The 22,041-nt window shown below is 48.2% G+C and overlaps 1 protein-coding gene across 3 annotated transcripts in view; it reads right to left on the bottom strand.

Moving 5' to 3' along the window:
* The window catches only part of SOCS7 (suppressor of cytokine signaling 7), a 31,700-nt gene extending 15,189 nt beyond the window's left edge, over positions 1 to 16,511 (bottom strand). The window contains exons 1-7 of one of the 3 annotated variants that reach the window (XM_023244799.2): positions 15,403 to 16,511; positions 8,618 to 8,682; positions 4,873 to 4,977; positions 4,323 to 4,424; positions 3,327 to 3,457; positions 2,649 to 2,817; positions 491 to 619 (exon numbers count right to left, since the gene is read on the bottom strand). In XM_023244799.2, the coding sequence (XP_023100567.1) occupies positions 491 to 619; positions 2,649 to 2,817; positions 3,327 to 3,457; positions 4,323 to 4,424; positions 4,873 to 4,977; positions 8,618 to 8,682; positions 15,403 to 16,367 (1,666 nt within the window). In that variant the 5' untranslated portion in view covers positions 16,368 to 16,511. The remainder of the gene's footprint in view (positions 1 to 490; positions 620 to 2,648; positions 2,818 to 3,326; positions 3,458 to 4,322; positions 4,425 to 4,872; positions 4,978 to 8,617; positions 8,683 to 15,402) is intronic. The other 2 variants (XM_023244796.2, XM_023244798.2) reach the window with 2 other exon arrangements.
* Positions 16,512 to 22,041: the final 5,530 nt, after the last annotated feature.

Genomic DNA, 22,041 nt, shown 5'->3' with positions numbered 1-22,041 from the left:
CTACTCTTTAATAGGAAGTTTAGTGCGGAAGGACAAAATCCATAGCAGACTGCCACTGAATTCAGCCTCCTTGACACACAGCATTGGCTTTCTAGTGAATACTCTTGTAGCTTCCCTGTTCCCATAGAAATTGCCTAAGCAAGTTCTCACCTCTCTGCTTCACACGGAAGTGTGAGATCCCTGGTTCAAGGACAAGGAGACACCTCTGAATGTTAAATATTCATCATAAGACACCTGGACATCAGAGGCGGGATCCGTTTTCTCATTCATGTGGTCAAAAAAGCAAAGATTCCTTCTCAATATATTGAAGGATTAATGTTCAAGGGCAGGGGATTAACCTAACCACTAGACTCTGGGAAGAGTGGTTACCGTAAGAGCCAGAAAGAAAACTTCAACAAAGTATGGCTTTTTCTGGGGAGAAGGGGGGGCACATTTTGGTACTGTACTGCATCATGACCATGTTAAATAATTAATGTAACTATAGCCTTACCCGGAACCCTGGATCTCAAGAAGTAGAGAAACTTCCCGTTCTTGGAGTGCATGATGGCTCTTTTAATGAACTCCACCACTGATTGACAGCGATCCTCAAATTTAGGATGACACCACAGGCTGAAAGTTCCTGCCACGGAAAATTAAGGAGAGGTAAAAATGTAGAAACTTACTTTCAAAAGATCTGGGAAGTTACCTTGAACGTTTTAATAATTCTCAGTTCTGGGAGGGTAGTTTGTGGGCAAAAGCTGTCGGACAAAGGTCCTGAAGCCACCTGTTCCTGTTTGTTCCACAATGAATGGGAAGAAAAGATGTTGCCTCTAATAAGATATTAGAATGCACACTAATCTTTAACTCATGGACCATAAGAAAAGACTGCCATAGCAAAAGCAAGTTTAAATGACATCCCCTCTAAAGATCTGTCTACCTGTCTTCAAGCATTGATGGAACAGTTGGGGAAAGAACGGAACAGCAGTTCTGCAAGTCTCATTCATTCATGTGTTAGGCACAAAAAGTCAAATTCTAGGTCTTCTTTAACTTCTAAAATCCCACTCCCGCCCCAAACATGTTGCAAAGATCCCACCCCAAATTCTAAAGTCCCCAAAACCAAAGAAAAAAACAAAAACCCAAGCACTAAGTGCAAAGAAGTCACCCACAAAAGGGACAGAATCACTCAAGAGAACTGCAGATTTGAGTCTCTCTAGCCACTCTTACAGTATCACTTAAAAAGATGAAGACAGATGCTCCATTGCAAACTGGCAATGGAAAGCCCCACACGGCTTCTATTAAAAATCCCACTCATTCAAGAAAGAAAAGCCGCTTTGAACAAAAAGTAACTGGAGAACCATTTGAAAGTTCTCTCGTTACCGGCATCTCACCTATCAGGGACCTAGAGGTCAGGCATTTATTCATCATTCTCCTAGCCTAGTCATTCAGTATTTTCACAGATTTATAAAAATACTTCATTCTGAAATGCTCTATTTTGCATGTTGTTTTTCTGCTGGTCTTATTTGGCTTTTAGGAGGGCACAGGCAGTCCATGCCACGGTTATCTAACTAATTCTCAGGTCTGTGGACCAAAATTCCTTTCTCCTCATGCATCTTTAAGGCAGAGGCGGTGACAGAGGAAACCATGGACAAAGCTATGCTGGCCTAACACGCTACCTTCCTGACTCGCATGAGAAGCAAACCAGATAAACACAGCACAACATGGCCGAGAGCAGAAAAGACGTGGTGGTGGCTGAGAAGAGCATGAAAAAAAACTCTCGCTTTGAGATGCTGTGTCTAACAGCTTGTTTAATGTTGATCACGTGTGGGGACAGTGTGAGGGATAGGAGGGGCAAGTCCCTGAAACTCCCCAAAGTTCCCTACGCTCAGCAAATTTGTAACATATGCAGTTATTCTGACAAAGGATGGATTACCGTGTTACCCAGCCCCACCACCTGTGACCATCACAGGTTTCTGGCACATGTCAAACCCAGCATGCCATGATGCAAAGCCAATTCTGACAGTGGTGCTGAACAAATCAGCTTCTAGATGTGACCGCAGCATGAGGCACAAGCAGGCCACAAAGGTGGAGGCACCACTAGGGAGGAAGGCAGAGAGTCTAAAGCATGTTGACCCCGCAAAGTCTCTGAGTTCTGATGACTACATAGCTGACCAAAAGAAATTAACACCATGCTGCTTGGCAGGAAGAGCGGATGTGACTATCAGGCGAAGAAATTCACTACAGAACAGCCACAGGGTGGACACTAAATTCTCCTCTTTGTGTATAGGATTTAATAGAAAGTCTCTCTAGATGTTAAGTTCAATTATGAATGAAGCTTGGGAGAATTTGTCTAGTGGTCCTAGATTATTTCTTCCCTCTATCAAGAGAATTTCACTGGCTTTGCTCTGTTCAGCAGTCTTGTGCAGGCCCTCTTATTTTGGAGACAAAATGCTGAGAATACTTCTAAATGGAACCCTCACCTTCCTCCCTACCCCCGCCAACATTTCTTCTAGTGACTGAAACCAGTACCCACGACAACATTCAACTGAGTATGAGATTCTCCTCCCTCTTCATAGTTCCACTTCTACAAATCCTTCCTATGACAAAGCCGGACAGCACAAGTAGAGGCAGGCAAAGGGGGAAGAAGGCTTTCTTCGAACAGCACCTCTTACCTCTGTAGTGCTCCATTCTCGTGTGGTGGGTGATACCCTGTGACCGGAAACTGAGGCTCAGGATATAACGAGGATCAGAGCTATCTCGTACCAGGAAAGAGCCATCTGGCTTCCCTTTCAGCTTCATCTCTGCATCTTCCCAGTTCATTGGTCCCCAGTACCAACCACACTACCAAAGATAAGAACTGGTCAAGTGATTTACAGCACAGGGAAATGTTCAAGTTCTCAGCACAATCTATTTTACCACAGGAGAAGCCCCCTTCTTATCACTTCCTAAACATTTCGCTAGACAAAAGCTAAGAGTGTCTTAACCATGAGCAACGAACGGCAGGCTCGTTGTTTTAGACCTCCAAAGTAACAGAAGAATAAGCCTACAATTGCATTACTGAAGCCCTCTGAAGAAGAGGAGCGGGAACTAGGTCAGTTAATCTATTGAAGTCAGCTTCAACTACGTAAACATTTCTCCACAACCTCTCTTACCATGTTCAATATTTTTCCTCCAAGATTTAATTTTACAACGTCTCTTATGGAATTGATCAGAGCAGCACGATTGTTTTGGCGCTGTAAATACAGAGGCAAGATAACTACTCTTCTTCTAAAAATAATGAGACGAGAGCCCAGTACAGAAGAAGGGGAGCGGGAGAGGAGGCCAGCCACCAGTCCCCAGGCACCACCCACCTTCTCCAACTCTCGAAGGCTGGCTGCAAAGCTGCTTGAGTCGGGCCGGTAGAGGGGACACTGGAGATGCTGGGGGGGCTGGCTGTGCAGGGATTCAGCTGCTCGGATGGGAGCGATCCGCGGAAATGCGTCTGCAGGGCAAAAGGGTGATGGTCACTTGTTCCCTCCTTGCTCCCAACCACAAGCAGATCCTCCCCCCAAAACAGAGATGCTAACTGAAGAGGGGCAAGGCATTAGAAGCTAAGCTGGAAAGGGTGGAAGCCAAAGCAGTGGAAAAGAGCTGGATGGGCTGGAACAAAAAGCTGTGTGGGCTCGTGGAAGCTGTGAAGGATGGGTGGGGGCATTTTGCCCCAGGAGAGGGGGAGGGGGGCTGCTCACTAACCTGACTAAGGTGACTACTTCAGGGGCTTCACCAGCCTAGAGCGATTCCAGCTTCTCCCACCTCGAGGTGAAGCGCCGGTAAAGCAGCCTTGGAAATAGTGACTCGCTTACTTGCCCAGGAAGAAGAACCATTTTGCCAGGCAAGTAGAAAAGAATGCCGATTTCATTCATTTTACTCCGTGGGTACTGGAGGCTGGCAAAGCAGGTATGGGCTACTAAAGGCTTGGTACTTATTTACAAGGCTGCAGTAAACATTAAAAGCTTAGAAAAACCAGGGAACTTTGAAAACTTTAAACCTCCTCACCATCCTGAGATTAGGGAAGTTTCCAAGTGAGATCTACTCAGAGATTGCAAACCAGTCTCAGCAACAAGGAGGGGAAAAATTCAATAGTCTTTTTATCCCTAGCAAAAGTCAGATTCACCTCCACAGGGAAAACGGGTCAGAAAAACCAGTTCTTGGCCTCAATTCCAAGGAGTTCTGGCCCAGCCAAGGGGATAAGATTTAAGCTTTCTCGTAAGTTCTGTTACTTCCATAAATAGACTTCTCCCATCCTTCAAGAGTACGTCACTTGGTACTCCCAACTTTTACAAGGCTTGCCTCTAAGCTAAGCTAACCTGGGGCATGGGGTGGAGGAGGCGGAGGTAGGGGGAAAGACTGCAGGGAAGACCCCATCGGAGCCACAAGGACAGATGTAGGCAGCGTCCCACTGATATCATCTAGAAGAGAGAACAGAAGCAAGAGGTTCAGAAATATGAGCACAGATGAGTGAGGTGAAGCACAGGAGAGGGAGAAGGATCATCAGGCTGCCCTCTGGAGCAAGATGGCCTGACCTTCACCCTGGCTTTTTGCACAGAGGGCAACAATCATCTTAACCTGGTTTCCTCTGTCGAAAGCAGAAAAGTAAGGATATCCCTAGAGCAGTCTACAAGCAGTAGATTCGGGGCCAGATAAATACAGATCTAATCAACACATGGACAGCAAATGTTATAGCATGCAGATAAGACACCCATTTAACTGCTCAGGGAGATGACAAGGGACAGGGAATATTTGGGTCATTATTAGAAGCTCAGGAGCTTGTTTGCTCCTTCTGGAAAAGAACAACAGGTCCCTAAAACTCACCCCCTCCCACTAAAGCAAGAAGGCAGAGAAGGTCAGAGACCATACCTAGGAGGCTGAGGCTTCTTCTCGGAGGAGGCGGGGGAGTTGGAGGGTGTGGAGAGGTCAGGCCCCGCTGAGAGATGTCCACGTCCACAAGTGACACAGTTTCACCTGAGGGATTCACGGAGGGAGCATGTTATGGAAGCACCTTGCCTGAAGCCGAGGCCGGAAGCGGAAAAAGGTAAAGGGCAAGCAAGAAAGGCTCGAGGTCCTCAGCTCTCAAAACCCCCAAAACCTAATGTTTCCCAGAGCTGGAATCACTCCCAAACACCTGGGCAGTCCATTTTAAATTCTATCATTTCTTTGCCCTGTTAAAGGTCAAGGATTCTTTAGGGCAAAAACACGGGATCGACAGTAGAAAGGCCAACTAATTGTGGCTGCGCCACTATGTAACCTTGAACAAGGGCTCTTTATTCAAATAGAGCCCACACCATTTATTTTTACAGACATGTATACCAATTTCTGCCTGAGGGAGCAAGGCAAGGAGCTTGTTAGAGGTCCAAATGGACATGGAAAGCAAGTGCCAGAAAAACATAAGAACAGCACGGTAAACTGAATGCAGATAAATGTCCCAATGTGAGCCCCAACTTCTTCTTAAATGGCTTTCCATATCTAGATTTTCCAGAACATTCACTCATAAAAGAAGCAATCATTTCAGCTATCAACTAGCTCCTAACAAGCTGAGGCTACAAAGGCTGAAAAGTGCATTTACAATCTTAATGATGAATTACTTCCACAGTCAGCAAATCAGCTAAGCTCCATAGGAGCCTGATGGGGGTTGGCACACGGTTTCCCTTACTTCCAGCATAAGTTCTATTCTCTGCCATATACACTCCTTCTTGCCACCCAACCCCATCTACCCTCTCTCTACTTCAGTCACCAGAGGGTAAAGGGTATTTTATTAACAAAGGTTGACAGCCAAATTTTGGTAGGTCTGACCTACGGGGCAGAATTTAAGATTTCTCTAATTTGGCCCTTAGGGTGTTATTTCCAACAATTTTTTTTTTTTTCCTCATTTGGGAGGCTGAACCCTTCAGCTAGAATTTTATTATTTCTCAGTTAAGAAAAATGAGGTAACCAGTATCTCCAAAAGGCCAAGAGCTGGGCTTTCAGAATCTAATACATGGTTTTTCACAAAGGTCTTGAGCACTGATTAAGATAAGCAGAGGGGCGCCTGGGTGGCGCAGTCGGTTAAGCGTCCGACTTCAGCCAGGTCACGATCTCACGGTCCGTGAGTTCGAGCCCCGCGTCGGGCTCTGGGCTGATGGCTCGGAGCCTGGAGGCTGTTTCCGATTCTGCGTCTCCCTCTCTCTCTGCCCCTCCCCCGTTCATGCTCTGTCTCTCTGTCCCAAAAATAAATTAAAAAACGTTGAAAGAAAAAAAAAAAAAAAGATAAGCAGAAAAGCTCTGCAAGGGGCGGCTGGCTGGCTCAGTTGGTGGAGCATGTGACTCTTGATCTCAGGGTTGCGAGTTCAAGCCCCATGTTGGGTATTGTGCTTACTTTTTAATTTTTTTTTTTCAACGTTTTTATTTATTTTTGGGACAGAGAGAGATAGAGCATGAACGGGGGAGGGTCAGAGAGAGAGGGAGACACAGAATCAGAAACAGGCTCCAGGCTCCGAGCCATCAGCCCAGAGCCTGACGCGGGGCTCGAACTCACGGAGTGCAAGATCGTGACCTGGCTGAAGTCGGACGCTTAACCGACTGCGCCACCCAGGCGCCCCTGTGCTTACTTTTTAAAAAAAGAAAGAAAGAAAGAGGGGCTCCTGGGTGGCTCAGTTGGTTGAGCATCCGACTCTTGATTTCAGCTCAGGTCACGATCTCATGTTTTGTGATACCCCCAAGCCCCTCACTGGGCTCTGCAGGGACAGCACAGAGCCTGCTTGGGATTCTCCCTCTCCCTGTCTCTTTGCCCCTCCCCTGCTCACATGCACATGTGTTTTCTCTCTCTCTCTCTCTCTCTCAAAATAAATAAACATTTAGAAAGAAAGGAAGAAAAGAAAAAAGAAAAGCTGGGTTAAAAATCATCAGTGGAGGGGTGCCTGGGTGTCTCAGTCAGTTAAGCATCCGACTTCAGCTCAGGTCATGATCTCACGGGTCATGGGTTCAAGCCCCATGTCGGACTCTGTGCTGATGGCTCAGAGCCTGGAGCCTGCTTTGCATTGTCTCCCTCTCTCTGCCTCTCCCCTACTCACGCTCGGTCTCTGCCTCTCAAAAATGAGTAAAAGGTAAAGAAAAAATTTTTTTAAGGTGTTAAACGTCATCAGAAGTTCTTGGAAGCAGGAACCAAAATCATCACATGGCTTAGTGACTGACAGCCGAGCAGCCCAGAGTAACACAGTAAGCCCAGACAAGCATGTTTACTGAAGGGCCAGAGGTCTGGATGGTAGATATAGCATTTATATAAAATGTGTAATTCAAGAGAGATAAGGCTGGAGTTTTTTGTTTTTTGTTTTTTTTTAATTTCTTTTTTAACACTGATTTATTTTTGAGAGGCAGGGTGAGACAGACAGTGGGTGGGGGAAGGGAAGAGAGCGAGGGAGACACAGAACCCGAAGCAGGCTCCAGGCTCCAAGCTGTCAGCACAGAGTCGACGTGGAGCTCAAACTCACGAACCGTGAGATCATGACCTGAGCCGAAGTCGGATGCTCAACTGACTGAGCCACCCAGGCGCACCAATAAGGCTGCTTAAAAAACAGGAATACCAAACCTTAAAGTACAAATGTGGATAGGTGTTCCTTGCTTTAAAGAGGCAACACTGATTAACGAGAAAAACATGCTGCTACAAGATACGCATCTTTAATTCTGGGCTTGGGGTAAGAACAGTGGCCTCCTTCTCCACCTGTGCCTATTACAGACACCAGCACACTTGTTCTGGCAACTTGGGGCACTCCATGCAGTCATGGGGGTCCCACTAGCTTGCTTCTGGAAATGTCCATTCCTAAATCATAATTCTTCCAGGCATCTTTTTGAGGGATACCATCTCCAAAAGAGTTTGAAGTCAGGCCTTTCTGGTTAGTCCGCACTGAGGAGTACTCAGTTCCTGAGACTTCAGGCAGCGTGCTAAAGACTTTCTCGACAGTTTACTCAAGCAGGAGCTCTGTATGGGACTGATGTAACAAAAAGGCTCCCTATCTGAACAAGCTCCCCCACTAAAGAGAAGGCAGTTACCCAGAGAGATTCAGCCACTCTTCTACTTGAGCAACTGTGTTCCCTGCTGCAAGAGGAAAGACTTAAATTAGACGTGATGAAGAATTCTAACAGCTGCAAGAACTCCTGGCCCCTAAAATGGGTAAGACAAGAGTTCACGTAATCCCCTTTGCCCAAAGTCCTTAAAAATAGACCAGATAATCGTGGATCGTGTTTATTAGAGAATCCATGAACTCCCTTGGAAGCAGGGACAGGAATTGTACGCCTTCTGGAGAGTCCTTTATGCACTGTGAGCCTATAAATTTGCAATTCCCACTTTTAATTTATATGTGATGACCCTGAACTAAGCACTGCATAACTGCCAGGGCCACCTAATTACCAGTAAGCAGTCTCTATCTCAAACTATAAAGCATCCAAAGTCAAGAACACATTCCACACCATAAAAATAGCCTCACCCCAAACCCAGCGGGTATGGAATGAAGACAGTAACTGTAGACACGCCTGAAGCTCCCGCCGTGATGCATCTGCAGGTGTTTCCTGACAGGTCTCAGAACACTTCTGCTTTCAGATGTCAGAAGAAAAAGAAAGAGATCACCCTTACCTGTGAACAGCGGGCTGAAGGAGACCGGAGAAAAGGCACTTTGAGTTCTTGTCAACCTGGGTTTCCTAGGGGGTGAGAAAGCACACAGAGAGAGAATAATGGAGGGTGGGGGAAATGAACACACATGCATTTAAATCACTACAACACTCAATTCCAGAGGCACTGAAAAACAAAAAGCAAATCCTAGTCACTGTCAGCCACACTTTTGTAATAAAGCCTAACATTTAAAGGGGGAGAATGAAACAAGGCAATTTCTAAACAGCTTTGGCTACACAATTCGGCCTACAAAGCACTGAGAAATCCCTTTGGATGTCTCCACACCCAGCGTATTACAAGAGTAAAACACCTTGGGTGGTAATTAGCAAGTCCATTTCTAGAGGAGGGAAGTCAGAGGCAGGGTTGATTTTCACAAGGAAGCAAGAAAAAGGCTCTTGACCTGAACAGGTGCCATCTCAGAGCAAAAGTTTTCCCTGTGGCCCTGCCCCAACATGCAGGAGGCCCCCCAGTGAAGCAGGGAAGAGACCTGGCCTTGAGAAGAGCACTACAACAAGCACAAATGTCCCCGAGCCGTGGGGCAGAGCCACCAGCTAACAAGGGGGTGCCCTCGGGTCAGGGGCTCTGCCTGGCACCCCAAGAAATGGCCCCTTCCCCTCTCTGAGCTGCCCGTCACACAGCTCCCCCCAGGGCCTCTGGATGCTGCTCCAGGGACCCCGCTGGAAAACCCTGGGACAAGAGGCACCAAAGGTAACTTCACTTTGTACCAATTTCAACTGGCTTTTCAGGGAGAAATGAAAGAAATCCAAAAGACTCTGATAAAGACTTTCTGGAAAGAAATGTGCTAAGCTCAAAAAAACTCCCCTCAGGATGACTGAATTGACGACAAGGGAAAGAACTTGCCGAAATGATAAAAATATGCTATATCTGGACTGTGGCAGAGGTTATGTGACTGAATACACTTGTCAAAATTAATAGAACGAGACGCCTAAAAGAGGTAAATTTTAGATGGCCATAAATTATACCTCAATAAATCAGACTTAAAAAAAAAAAAAAATCCCATGAACTGAGTGCCTGCCTCTAGGCCTTACACCTGGCTCACCTTCCAAAATTAACTCTACCCAAAGTACTAAATAAAACTTCAAATGCACCATAGAGGAGAAGCATAGGAAGTCCAAAATAGAAACCCTACTTAAAATTATTTGACTTCGGAAGATCTTTGCGCGTTTGTTTTAACACAGATGCCCAAGCTTCTCAAGACTCACTTCAAACAAAATTTCAAAAGCGTCTCGTGAAGACCTTCCTCAGAAACAGCCAAGACTCTGGATTCTTATCTCACACTCCCCTGCATCTTCTTCCGTGCTGAGACTTCTCATCTGATGATGGCGCGCACCGCGCCTGCCCCACCCAAGGCGCGCACAGGAGAGCTGGCCGCATCCAAACGAGACACAGCCACACATGGTCCTCTGTTTGTACAAGTTGCTCATGACAGGCTGCAGCTTAGTTCCAACACTCCAGAGGGCTGCAACGGAAAGTTAATTTCCACTGGACATGAACTTTGAGACTGAAGAGCCTCCACGCTGATTTTTATGTGATAACTTGTGGGTCCAACGTTAAACTCAGCAAGTAGAAACCTACAGCACTGGCCTCTCAAAGGGTTCGCACCTCAGCCATTTGGCCGTTTGCCTCTTTTCAAAGGAAGCTGCATTACTCTGCCATCTGCCCATGCTGGGGACGCGCCTCTTTGGTGCCAAGCACTGAAGAACGGCAGTACCCAAATGCCCACATCTTGCGGGGGCCTTCTCACTCCAGCTCATCTTCTCCCCCACCCCCGGCATTGTGAAGGAGAAAACCATAGTTTCTAGGATCTAGAAAAAGAAATACGTATGAATCTGAACACAGCCAGAGCCAGTTGAGAGCCCTGGGATGGCTTATTCTGGCAAATAAGGGGGCTGCAGGGCTGGAAGCTTGAAGAGGGAGAAGGTTTAGGAGGCTGAAAAGCTAATAATAAAAATGAGTGCTTCCTTCTTTCTTTGGGTGGAAACGGTCTAACAGTCTAAGGCAGTTTCTGTCTCAAGGATCCTGAGAGCATTCTAATGGCAGTCATTCATGAAAAGACCAATCTAGACAACTATAAAAAACAAAGCAAGGGAACGATTAGCATAAAATTGAGGATGGTGGTTATGCGGGGGGAGGGAAGAGATGTAATCAGGAAGCAACACACAGGGGTCTTCAAAGATACTGATAACATTCTATTTGCTGAGCTTAGCGGTGGGTACCCAAGTATGCAATTCATTATTATTATAGTACATGCACTTTCTGTGTCTTTTGTATATATGAAGCATTTAAAATGGGAAAAGCCCGTCTAAGCTGGATGTGCTGTTTTTGGAAAGCGACACAAATGATTCAGGTCCAGCAACATTTTTAACTAAACCCTTCTATACTACATTCCTGTGTTATTTGCTTCCTCCCCAGATCACCCTGATAAGCATTAGGGTGTAAAGTTAAGTCATCGTAACTTTGCCAGTGGGCCACTTGCATCTTAGCAGCAGAAAGACTGGAGGGGTAGGGTGGGGTAGGATTTGGTGGGCTATACCTCAGGTGGCAGAAAAGCACAGGGGCAGCAGAAGACCTTAGGCAAAGGTCTTCTTTGGGGCTAGCAGTCCTTTGTGTCAGCTACGCATGGCTTGTGCTACAGAAAACAAAGAGAAGGCCTCTGTCCATTTCCACTCTGCAAATTACTAATTGTACAGCAACAGATCCCTGGGATAAAATGAGTTAAAAGCATTAGGCTAGATGGGGCCGACAACACATTGATAAAACCAGTGGCCACTTCTCAAATTCCCTGAAACCTAAAATATGAACAACGCAAGAATAATGTCCTCCTTCTCTTGTCCATGAATCCCCTCCACTGATGTCCTAAGACTCCAACATGTCCTTTTCTACAGTAACTCCCAAACTAGGATGTCCAAATTTCAGGTTTTGTGGCCACAATTTACCTCTGCCCCTGCTAACGCACACAGTGCCAAGTCAGCCAGCCTGTGCCATTTCCAACACGTCATAAGCCAGTGTCTGTTCATGTGCTACAGGCACAAAAACCATGTGTTCATTTTTACTTCCAATACACAGACATCTGTGCAGCAAGGTCAGATCCAAAACTCCATCATAAACCAAGAACCTATGGAGGGAACTTCCAGGGGAAAGCCAAGAGACGTAGTCCAAGATCTAAAACCTTAAAATATTAGCGGGGAAAATGTCAAGGAGGCAAAGACACGGGCCCAAATGGACAGAGATTTCTGAAGCTAGGTTGCTCATTCTGAAAGAGAGATGCCAACCACAGCCGCTTGGTGAAAAATAGCTGAAAAGATCAACGGAGTATTGACCCAAAACCCAAACATAAAGTCAGAACTTCCTCAGCACACACCATAAAATCATTTTGCTCTCAGCATGTCATGCTATTTCTCAAAAAGACCCCCCTTAGACCCGAGGACCCAAGGAAACAGAAAAGGCTTTCCAATGTCTCCTCACATCTCAGGTCTGTCCACGACAGCAGGGCCCCAAACTGATGCCAAGGCAGGCTGCCTCTCTTTCCAGAACCGTATCTTTTTTCCAAACAAATAGACAGCAAACCACTACATAACCGTTCTCCATTTTTCCACCTCACAACTCTCAAAACTGCCAGTAATAGCCTCAACTGTTAACTCACAAAAGACAAACCTTGAAAAATGAACAAGGTACCCATTTCCAACCATGTGTGTATTCCGTGATGATTTGAAAAGGTTAGAGCCAATGCTACTCTTTACCAAATACAAAGGAAGACAATCAGCTCAACATATGTGAAACAGACAAGGGAACTTCACTGGTTTTCCTGAAATAGCAATTCTATATCACACCAAGGCCCACAGGCATCAAGCCCAGCTCTTTGAATTCCAACATATGTGTGTTACAAGGCCTCGCCCAGTTCTCCAGAACAGAAACCTGATTAGTTGCTGGGCCCATTTCTTCCTTCACTTGAAAAGAGTTCTCTAAGCTAATTCATACGAGACTTAAGACTCAGTATATCCAGGCAGGTCCACTTAGCAGACTCTAAAGAACCTGAAAAGAACTAAAGGTTTGTTTCACGTGAAAATATGGAAACTCTTAAGGCTTATAAAATGACTATACGAAGTACTTTCTAGTGACAGCTGTGGGAAAGGTAGGTGTGAAGAAGGGCACAGAGAATCATACCCAGAGGTTACTGAAAAGCCCCAAATGATACAGCAGAGACCGCAGAGACTCATAATTAACTCCAACCAACAATAAGGAGGGAGGCATATACCTTCTGGCAAAAGACTGACATTTCTCACAGCCTCCAGGTCCCTACCAATCAAAACAAGAGAACAAACTAAAATTCCAAACTCATCCTTCTTCCCAACAGGGCGGACTTACTTAGGAGGTGCAGATCCATAGAAATCACACAACTACCCTGGCCAGACTTACCAAGTTTCTCACAGCTGCGAGGCTGCCAACAAGACTGGCACGTAGTAAGCTGTGGAAAAGCTAACAAGCAAATCTAACGGCACCAAATCCTAAGCATTAAAAAAAAAAAAAAAAAAAAAAAAACCTACCAGTTCAATCTTATTACTTTTCCAAAGGCACAAAATATTCCATCTCAATTTCTCTTGTCTTCAGTCTGTTCCTACAGGGACAGGAACAAGACAAGAATCACTCCCATTTTACAGATGGAAAAAAAGAGGAAGCATGAAGAAGACAAAATTGGCCTACATTCCCCAGCTGATGTTGGAGTTGGAAGGGGAATCCAGATGTTCCTGTTGTTCTCTGTACAACATGCTGCCTCCTAATAGCAGTCAACCAACTGTTCATACACAAATACCTAGCTCTTCTCCAATTCATCAGAAAAAGCCCTTGGACCAAAAAATGTAATTCTCCAGTGCTCTGAACTAAGCTTCTTTGCAGAGCTCCAGCCCAATTTGCTCTGCAGCAGAAATCTGTATTGTGCTTAGTGTGAGGGTTGGTAACAGAGCAGCCAATGACCATTAAATTCTGCTTCCAAAGGCAAAAAACCGTATAATGTTATATGCCTTTTCCTCTTCCTAATCTATTAGACGTAGCAGCCAATTTCACGCCACACCTCATATTTGGCGTCTCTGGAATCTTAGACCAAGTCCTGGTCAATATGGAACAAAGACAAGACAAACCACAAGAAAATTAGCAGTCTATCCTATGTCATTACCCACAGCTTCAATCCTGCCCTCCCCCAACCTGATGAAAATTTCACCTATGCTGGTAAGTGGAGCATCGAATGCAGAGCCTACTACAAAAAAAGCTGTTCCGGCAGCCACACATTTTTCAAGACCTGAGCTCCCAGCCTAAGTTCATTGGGAAGCAAATGCAGAAATACAGGTCTACCTGAGGAGGCAACACACATTAACCTACTGAATTCTTTAGGCAGTCTGGGTTTGGTCTGATCCCCAAGATGAGCCCCTGGCACAGCTGGTCAAAAAGGGCAGCGAAGTCAAAACTGACCCCACACTTTCCTCCTGGGGTACCCAAACTCCGGGGAAAGGAGAAGTCCATGGATGAGTGGTTCCCAGTCCAGGTCATACTTCGGGGTCAAGTGGGAAACTCTGCAGAAATTCAAAATTCTTGGGCCCTCAGACAGACTGATCTCTGCCCAAAGTTCTCCCACGTGATTCTGGTGCAGAGTCAAGTTCTCAAATTTATGGGTCTACCCGTTCTTCAGCCTTGGGTTGTGGTTGCCCGTGTGTCTCAAGAATCCATCATATGAGCTGCACCAAAACCAATTCCAATCTTTGTAAGAACCCACTCAGCAGTGCAAACCACAATGGCAGTTACCACAAGTCTCACTTCTTGAGACAAAAGTTGACAGCTTTCTAAACCCATATGCACACCCAACACTGGTTGCCACAGTGCTGTCCGTCCTTCAGAAATGCAGAGAAAAAAAAAAAAAAATCAACATCTAAGTCTGGAATTTTCATCACTTGGCCTAGAACTCAGGCACCCATGTCTATACCTTACACTTAGAATACTCACATGGGCTTGAGAGCAAACTATTTTCTACTCTCACAATGTGTCCGCACACAGGCTTGAGATACCAAGTACATCTAAGGGAGCACCCAGGAAAACATTAAAATTTTGAGCAGAGGGGCACCTGGCTGGCCCAGTAGGAAAAGTGTGCCGCTCCTGATCTCAGGGTTTGTGCGTGCCAGCCACACGTTGGATGTAGAGATAACTTAAATAAATAAAACTTTAAATAAAAAATTAATGTGGAACAGAGATGCCCAAACAATTGCTGGCCTACAACTGCACAAGTGTGTCACATCATTTGTATGATTGACTGTGAAAACGGTGAGGGTGCTGGTGCACGGAAAGAATACTAAGCAAGGTGGTTACAACACCAACTTTTTGCCCCAAAGATTTGCCCCAATCATTTCCAGCAACCTCCCTACCAAGAGTAATGGTAGACAGACACCTTGGAAAACTTTAAAATCCAGGCCAGGGTGGGGGGTGGGGGGCTGGTTTCAAATCATCTCCCAACAGGAGAGATGCTAACCAGCTGAGGAGTGTCACCGGAGTGGACCCTTGGAATGAAAGCTGTTCCCACAATTAGAGCTCTGACCTTATGGGCGAGGTCACCACCTTTAGCCCCAAGTCTCTGCCTCTTTAGGAAAAGCATATCGTTAAGAACGGTCAGGATCTTGTTCGCAGAATGAAAGGGAAATGAAACAAGAAAAGGAAGTTTGTCGGCCAGCCCCCCCAGCCAGTCTCACCTCCCCGCGTCCAGCTCCCGGCCCGAGGAGCCTCCCATGTCCGTCAGGCTCGCAGCTGAAGCAGCCAGCTCTCCAGAAGGCCTCTTGCCGGCCCCATCCCCACCTCCGGAGCCGCCGTTGCAGCTCTTCGTGCGAAAGAGGCGACTGAGACGGATTTTGAGGGAGCCCTTCCGAGAAGGGCCCGCGAGTGGCCGGAGGGGCCCGGGAGGAGGCGGGGGCGGGGGCGGTTGCTGCTGCTCCCCTCTACTGAAGCGCCCTGGGGGGACCAAGTCCTGCATCGGGAAGGGCACCGGGGGCAATTCAGGACCCGGGGGTTGCAGCAGAAGCCGGCCTCCCCCTCCTCCTCCGCGGCCCGGGCTGCTGAGCTCCTCTTCCGAGCAGCTGTTCGTCTCCAGGCTCTCGGCCTCCGACTCCAAGCCCTCCAAGACCAGCAGCGCGTCGCTCGTTTCCGTGGGGTCCTCCCCGGCCTGCGGGGCGGCAGCAGGGGGCTGGGGCTGCGGAGGGGGCGGCTGCGGGGGGCACGGGCACGGGCAGCAACCCGCACCGACCGTCTTGACCCCCGGCCCCGCCGGCTGCCCGAGCCCCAGAGCCGCCAACTGCGCCTCCAGTCCAGCCGCCGGGCCCCAGGTCCGCTCCAGCGCCAACCCCGGCGGCAGGGCCTTGGGGTCCAGGGCACAGCGGTGCCGGGGACACAGCAGTTCTGAGGGTCCCGGCTCTGGGGCCGCCTCCGCGTCCTCCTCCTCCGGCGGCCGACCCACGTTGCGGAACACCATCAGCTGCGGCGGCCGGGAGCCCCGCGGACCGGGCCGCGCGAGGAAGGGTGGCGGCGGGGGGCCATGGCCCGGGGGCGGCGGCGGCGGGCCTGGCTCGGGGGCCGCCTCTCCATAGCCGAGCAGGCGGCTCAGGACGCGGTACGAAGCGGCCGCCGCCGCCGCCTCGCCATCCCGGAGCTCGGCCCCCTGCATCGGGGAGAGGGAGGGAGGGCGGGCGGCTGGGAGCCGGGCTGGGGTGGGGACTAGGCCGGGCCCCGCCGGAGCCCCGCCCGCCGCGGCCCCCGGAGCGACAGCGCTAACGGCCGCCGCGGCCTCTGCCTCATAGAGGGGGGCGGGGGGCGCGCGGAGCCCAGCGCGAGCCCAGGCCGCGCGCCGCCGCCGCCACCGCCGCCGCCGCCGCCGAGGACCGCCCCCGGATGGCGTCACTTCCGGGAGGCTATGACCACGCCCCCTCCCCCAGGGCGTGCTCGCGCCTGCCTCCACGGAGCGTGACGTGAAGTGCGGCCTGGGCCGCTATTGGCCGTGGGCTGCTTCTCGCCTGGCCGTTGGTCCCCTGCCCCGACCCTTGCTTTTTACTTCCCGGGCGCTGAGGCCAAAGCCGCCCCTCCCCGGTACGGTCGAGGGGCCCTGGAAAGCCGGGTTTAGCCCTGGCCGAGAGCCGCTGGCTTTGGGAGGACCTCTGATCTGGTCCCGCCTCTGCCGCTTGCGCTGTGTGGCCGTGGCCGAGTCATTTCTACATTGACTATCTGTATACCTGCTGGCATCCAGTGAATATTGATGGAATGACACATGAATAATGTGTGTTCTAGAGCCAGTGGTGTGCTGATAAGTGTTCGACAGCCGACTCTCTGGAGGGAAGAGAGCAATATATGCATATATATGGCACATAAATTTATTCCAAATTTCACTGATGTAAAGGATGTAGAGCACACAATTTACAAATAATAATAGTACAATTGCAAATTCCATATAACTCGTTGATTCTCAAGAATCCTTTCATTGGGGCGCCTGGCTGGCTCAGTCCATAGAGCATACGACTTTTGATCTCGGGGTTGTGAGCCCCGCGTTGGGTGTAGACATTACTTAAAAATAAGAATCTTTTTCTTTAGGTTTATTTATTTGATTTTTGAGAGGGGGGGAATCCCAAAATCAGTGCTGTCGGTGTGGAGCCCTATGCAGGGCTCGATCTCACGAACCAGGAGATCATAATCTGAGTCAAAATCAGGAGTTGGATGCTTAACTGACTGAGCCACCCAAGAACCCCAAAAATAAAAATAAAAAAAAAAAGAATCCTTTAATTGATTTTTGGCAGGCTCTTGTATGGGTAGCCTGTGGTATGGAACTGCAGCATGAATGTTGGTTGATGTTCTCCTCAATGTCAGTGTAAGAGGAGAGTGAAAAAAAAATAAAGAGGGTCTTATTATGGGAGTGACTTGCTTGCTGAATCAGAAAACAGTTTTCAAATACTGAAAGAACATTTCCTCAGTTTCTTTGCTGTTCACATTGTAATGGCTATAGGCATACGTAGCACATTAAATTAAAATCTAAACTGTTAACTTTTTCTCCATCACTTTCTTAAATCTAGATAATCAACACAACAATAAATCAAGGCCCTGATTTGTAGCATTTGCTGATATCCATGGTGTAAATACTCCCACCATGGCTGATTTCAATCTGCCGCACACATTGTTACTGAACGAAAGAGACGAGTGGTAAGGTACCCTTTTGTAGCAGTTTCCTCATGCAGGTACAATAACAACTCCAAGAGCATAGGTAAGTAGTAATAGTAAAATTATTAGAAAGTGATGAGTTTTGAAATTGTATTACCTTTGTCTTAAACCTCATTTAATTATAAGTGTGTACAATTTCATTTTTAACAGTGGCTGTGTTTAACAATTTGGCTTGCAAAATTCCTGAAGTGTTAACAGGACTTCGCAGTCCTGGACAAGCCAGCTCCCCAACAGCTTTACGCCTCAGTTTTCTCATCTGCAAAATAGGGATAAGGACCGCTGCTTCGCTTACTTGCAGGCCTGTCGTGAAGATCAAATAAGGTAAAGCTTGTTGTGTAGAGGATACTGGACTGGAGGGGAGGGAGAGGACTGGACTGGAGACTGCAGGCAGAGAGATCGGTTAGGAAACCATTGCAATCCCATGAGAGATGCTGAGGGATGCAAGAGAGGAGGAGGAAGGATCAGCCAGCAGAACTTAGCAACTCTGCACCTCAGGGTGCATTGAGGCAAAGAAGATATGAGTCCTGGAGCCAGAGAGACCTTTTTAAAATGGAAATTTGTTGGGGCGCCTGGCTGGCTCAGTTGCTAGAGCATGCAACTCTTGATCTCTGGGTCATTAAGTTCGAATCCCACAGTGGGTGTGGACTTTACTTAACAATAAAATTAAAAGCGAAAATAGAGGTGCACCTGGGTGGTTCAGTCGGTGAAGTGCCCAGCTTCGGCTCAGGTCATGATCTCACAGTTCATGAGTTCGAGCCCCGCATCGGGCTCTCTGCTGTCAGCAACAGAGCCCACTTTGAATCTTCTGTCTCTCTCTCTCTCTGCCCCTCCCCCTGTGCACACTGTCTCTCAAAACTAATTATTTAAAACTAAATAAATAAATAAAATGGAAATTTGTCCATAACCTGTGACTGTAACACTTTGTAGTTTCCCATCATTCTTAGGCTAAAGACAAAACTCCTTAAGGAGGCCTATGGGGTCCTGTGTGATCTGATCCCTGCTTCTCTCTGGCTTCATCTCCCACCAACCTTCACCTCTCTCTTCCTCACCACCTTGGAGAAATCTCCCTGCTAGGTACTTCCTCCCCACCCAGCTCCAAAACCACTCCTTTGTTGCACTGACTTGCACACGTGTAATTTTTCATCTGTCTGTGGGGTTATTTGATTAAAATCTGCCTTCCCTACTAGGCTGTAAATTCTGTAAGGGCAGGGGCCAGGTTTGCTTTTGGCCCATTCATGGACTCTCCAGGGCCAAGGACTGTTCCTGGCACAGAGTGGGCCGCTGGAACATAAGCAGGGAATGGTTGTTCAACCCCATGCCTTGCAAGGGGCTCCTGATACAAATTCATCTCTAATTCTGCACAACACAGTATCTTTCCTTGCCCATGAAGAAACTGAGGCTCAGAGAGTTATTCACCCAAGGTCACACAGTTCAAAAAGGTACAGTGGATTTCAAAACGACCCTCTCTCCTTCAGCTACCTCTCAGGTGCCACTCAGATTTCTGGAGAGAAGAAGAGAAGTTGCTATAGGATCACAGAACGCTTGAAGCCAAAGGAGATCACCCAAGGTCCTTGGCTGTCTCTGGCAAACCTTTCTGGCCCCGGAACAGGTTAGCCCATGAATGCAAGGTCTGTAGCTGTGCAGCGCCCTCTGCTGTCCAGCTACTCTCTTGGTTGGGGAGCGAAGCTATGTCCCCACCTGGCGTGTCCCCATCTGGGGTATCTCGGCTCTCCTCCAGAGCACACAGAAGCACAGGGAAACGTACATAGGCTCTTTTCTTTCTTTCTTTTTTTTTTTTAGTTTTCTTTATTTATTTTTAGAGAGAGAGAGAGCGTGAGCAGGGGAGGGGCGGGGGGGGGGTTGCGGAGAGAGAGAATCCCAAGCGGGCTCAGTACTATCAGCACAAAGCTCCACGTGGGGCTTGATCCCACAAACCGTGAGGTCATGACCTGAGGTGCAATCAAGAGTCGGAGGCTGAAATGACTTCGCCGCCCAGGCGCCCCCACACGGGCTCTTTCTAAGGTTGGGCAAGGAATACTGCCTTTCTCCATTTCCTTAAATGCCCGAGCAAAGGATTTGTACGAGCTGGATTTGCATTTGCTGAGCAGGTTTTGTGTCTACACCTCTCTCTTTCACTGAGGACTATCTAGGGGGTTCCTGAAGTGGTAGGACCCTAGTTTAAAAGGTTTGTGAACGGGTCGCCCCGGGTGGCTCAGTCAGTTGAGCGTCCGCCTCTCGATGTCAGCTCAGGTCTTGATCTCAGGGTCGTGACTTCAAGCCCCCCATGGGGCCCCGCACTGGGCATGAAGCCTACTTAAAAACATAAGGAATGAAAATAAAAACTCAGAGAACTTAAACCAGTCCTGAAGTTCGCTTAGTCATTCAGCAATGGGCTGGGCTTCGGGGGTGTGGTGACGAGGCGATCAACACTGCCCCTGCCCCTCTGGAGCTTCCCAGCTAGCTTGAGCCCTAATCACCCCCTTTCCTAGATGTATGACCAAGAGCAAATGATTTAGTACCTTTGAACCTGTGTCTCATTGGTAAAAATAGTTCCATAATAATCCCCCCGCCGCCGGGGCTGTTGTGGGGGTTACGTGAAAACTTACACAGAAATGGTAAAACGCTACCCAAACGTTGGTTGTCATTATTATGAAAAGCCTCTTGGGGGGCAAAACCGATTATTATTATGTCTTTATACAGTGTGTCTGTTGCCCCTCCGCTAACAGTCACCAGTAAGACCAAGAACTTGGAATGGGTCGTTCTGCCCTTCATCTCTCTCTCTCAGCACGCGGAATCAGAGAGGCCGCGGAGAGACTATGGATGTGTGATACAGGCCTGCCTCCACTCCCTGGCTTTGTGGCTCTGAGAAGGTCATCTTCACTGGCCTTCAGTTTTGGTTTTAGTTTCCTTCTCTATCCCAGGAAGTTCTGGGCTATAGGCACATCCAGGTCTGACATCATAGCGGTTCTGCTGGGGGGTTGTCCTCAACCCCCCTCCTCGCCCTCCCCCCTGTTCCGTCCCCACTTAGGTTCCAAGACAGAGTTGTGTGCAGGGCCCGCCTGTAAAGCTCATCCCTATGAAGGGAAGTTTTTAGCAACCACCACCCATCCCTTCCTACATACTTCCGGTGCTCTGGGACATCAAAGGTTCAAGGGAGTGGGCAGAGCGAGAGGGGAAGAAGCCAAGAGACAGCATGTGTAAGTGAGGCCAGGTCTCTGGGTGGGTGGGGAGCACCAGTGATGGAAGAGGGAGGGAGAGGAAGGCAGGAGATTTGTTCTATGACAGCCTGCAAGAGTCCAGCGTAGGGAAGGATGTGAGGGGTAAGAAACCCGGGGAGAGCAAGAGGGGTTAGGCACAGTTTTCATGAGGGGAGGGAGGAGACAGGACTTAGGACGACAAAATGAAAGGGGAAGAAGCAGAAGCAAAACGTTGTTCGCTCTCTTCTCCCTGTCCCCATCACACACACACACACACACACACACACACACACACACACACACACACCCATTGGCTGTGGTTGTTACCTCCGTGGTGCTGGAGAAGAAAGGTTCCCCCCAGTGTGGAGGTGAAGACTTCGTGGAGGCCCCTACTCTGTCACGAACAACCGTGCGCTCCTAGGGGAAGTCTTTACCTCTTTGGGCCTTGATTTACTCCTCGGGAAGGAGGCTTTATTAAGGTCTCTAAGGTTGAACAAGGTCGTGGTGGGTTTGATGGGGGGCAGCGTGGAGAGTCGGAAGTCTGGGTTTAAGGCTCAACTTTTTTTTAAAGCTTATTTATTTATTTTGAGAAAGAAAGAGGGAGAAAGAGAGAATCCCAAGCAGTCTCTGCACTGTCAGCACGGAGCCCGATGAGGGGCTCGAACCCACGCACCGCGAGATCATGACCTGAGCCTAAACCAAGAGTCGGACGCTTAACTGACTGAGCCCACACAGGCGCCCCTGAGTCTCAACTTAAAGTGAGCATCTATGTGATCTTGGGTGAGTCTCTGAGCCTCAGTGTCTGCATCTGTGAAATGGGGATGAGGATGTTGACCCTACTTACGTGCTTGTGGGGAAGATTCATTGAGATAACGTACATGAAAAACACTTAATAAACTGCCACCGTTTGTACAAAGATTGACTGTAGTTATATTAGGC

Source organism: Felis catus, chromosome E1, assembly GCF_018350175.1.
Source record: "Felis catus isolate Fca126 chromosome E1, F.catus_Fca126_mat1.0, whole genome shotgun sequence".
In the NCBI taxonomy this organism is placed as follows: domain Eukaryota; kingdom Metazoa; phylum Chordata; class Mammalia; order Carnivora; family Felidae; genus Felis; species Felis catus.
This window is presented reverse-complemented; position numbering and strand designations above follow the sequence as displayed.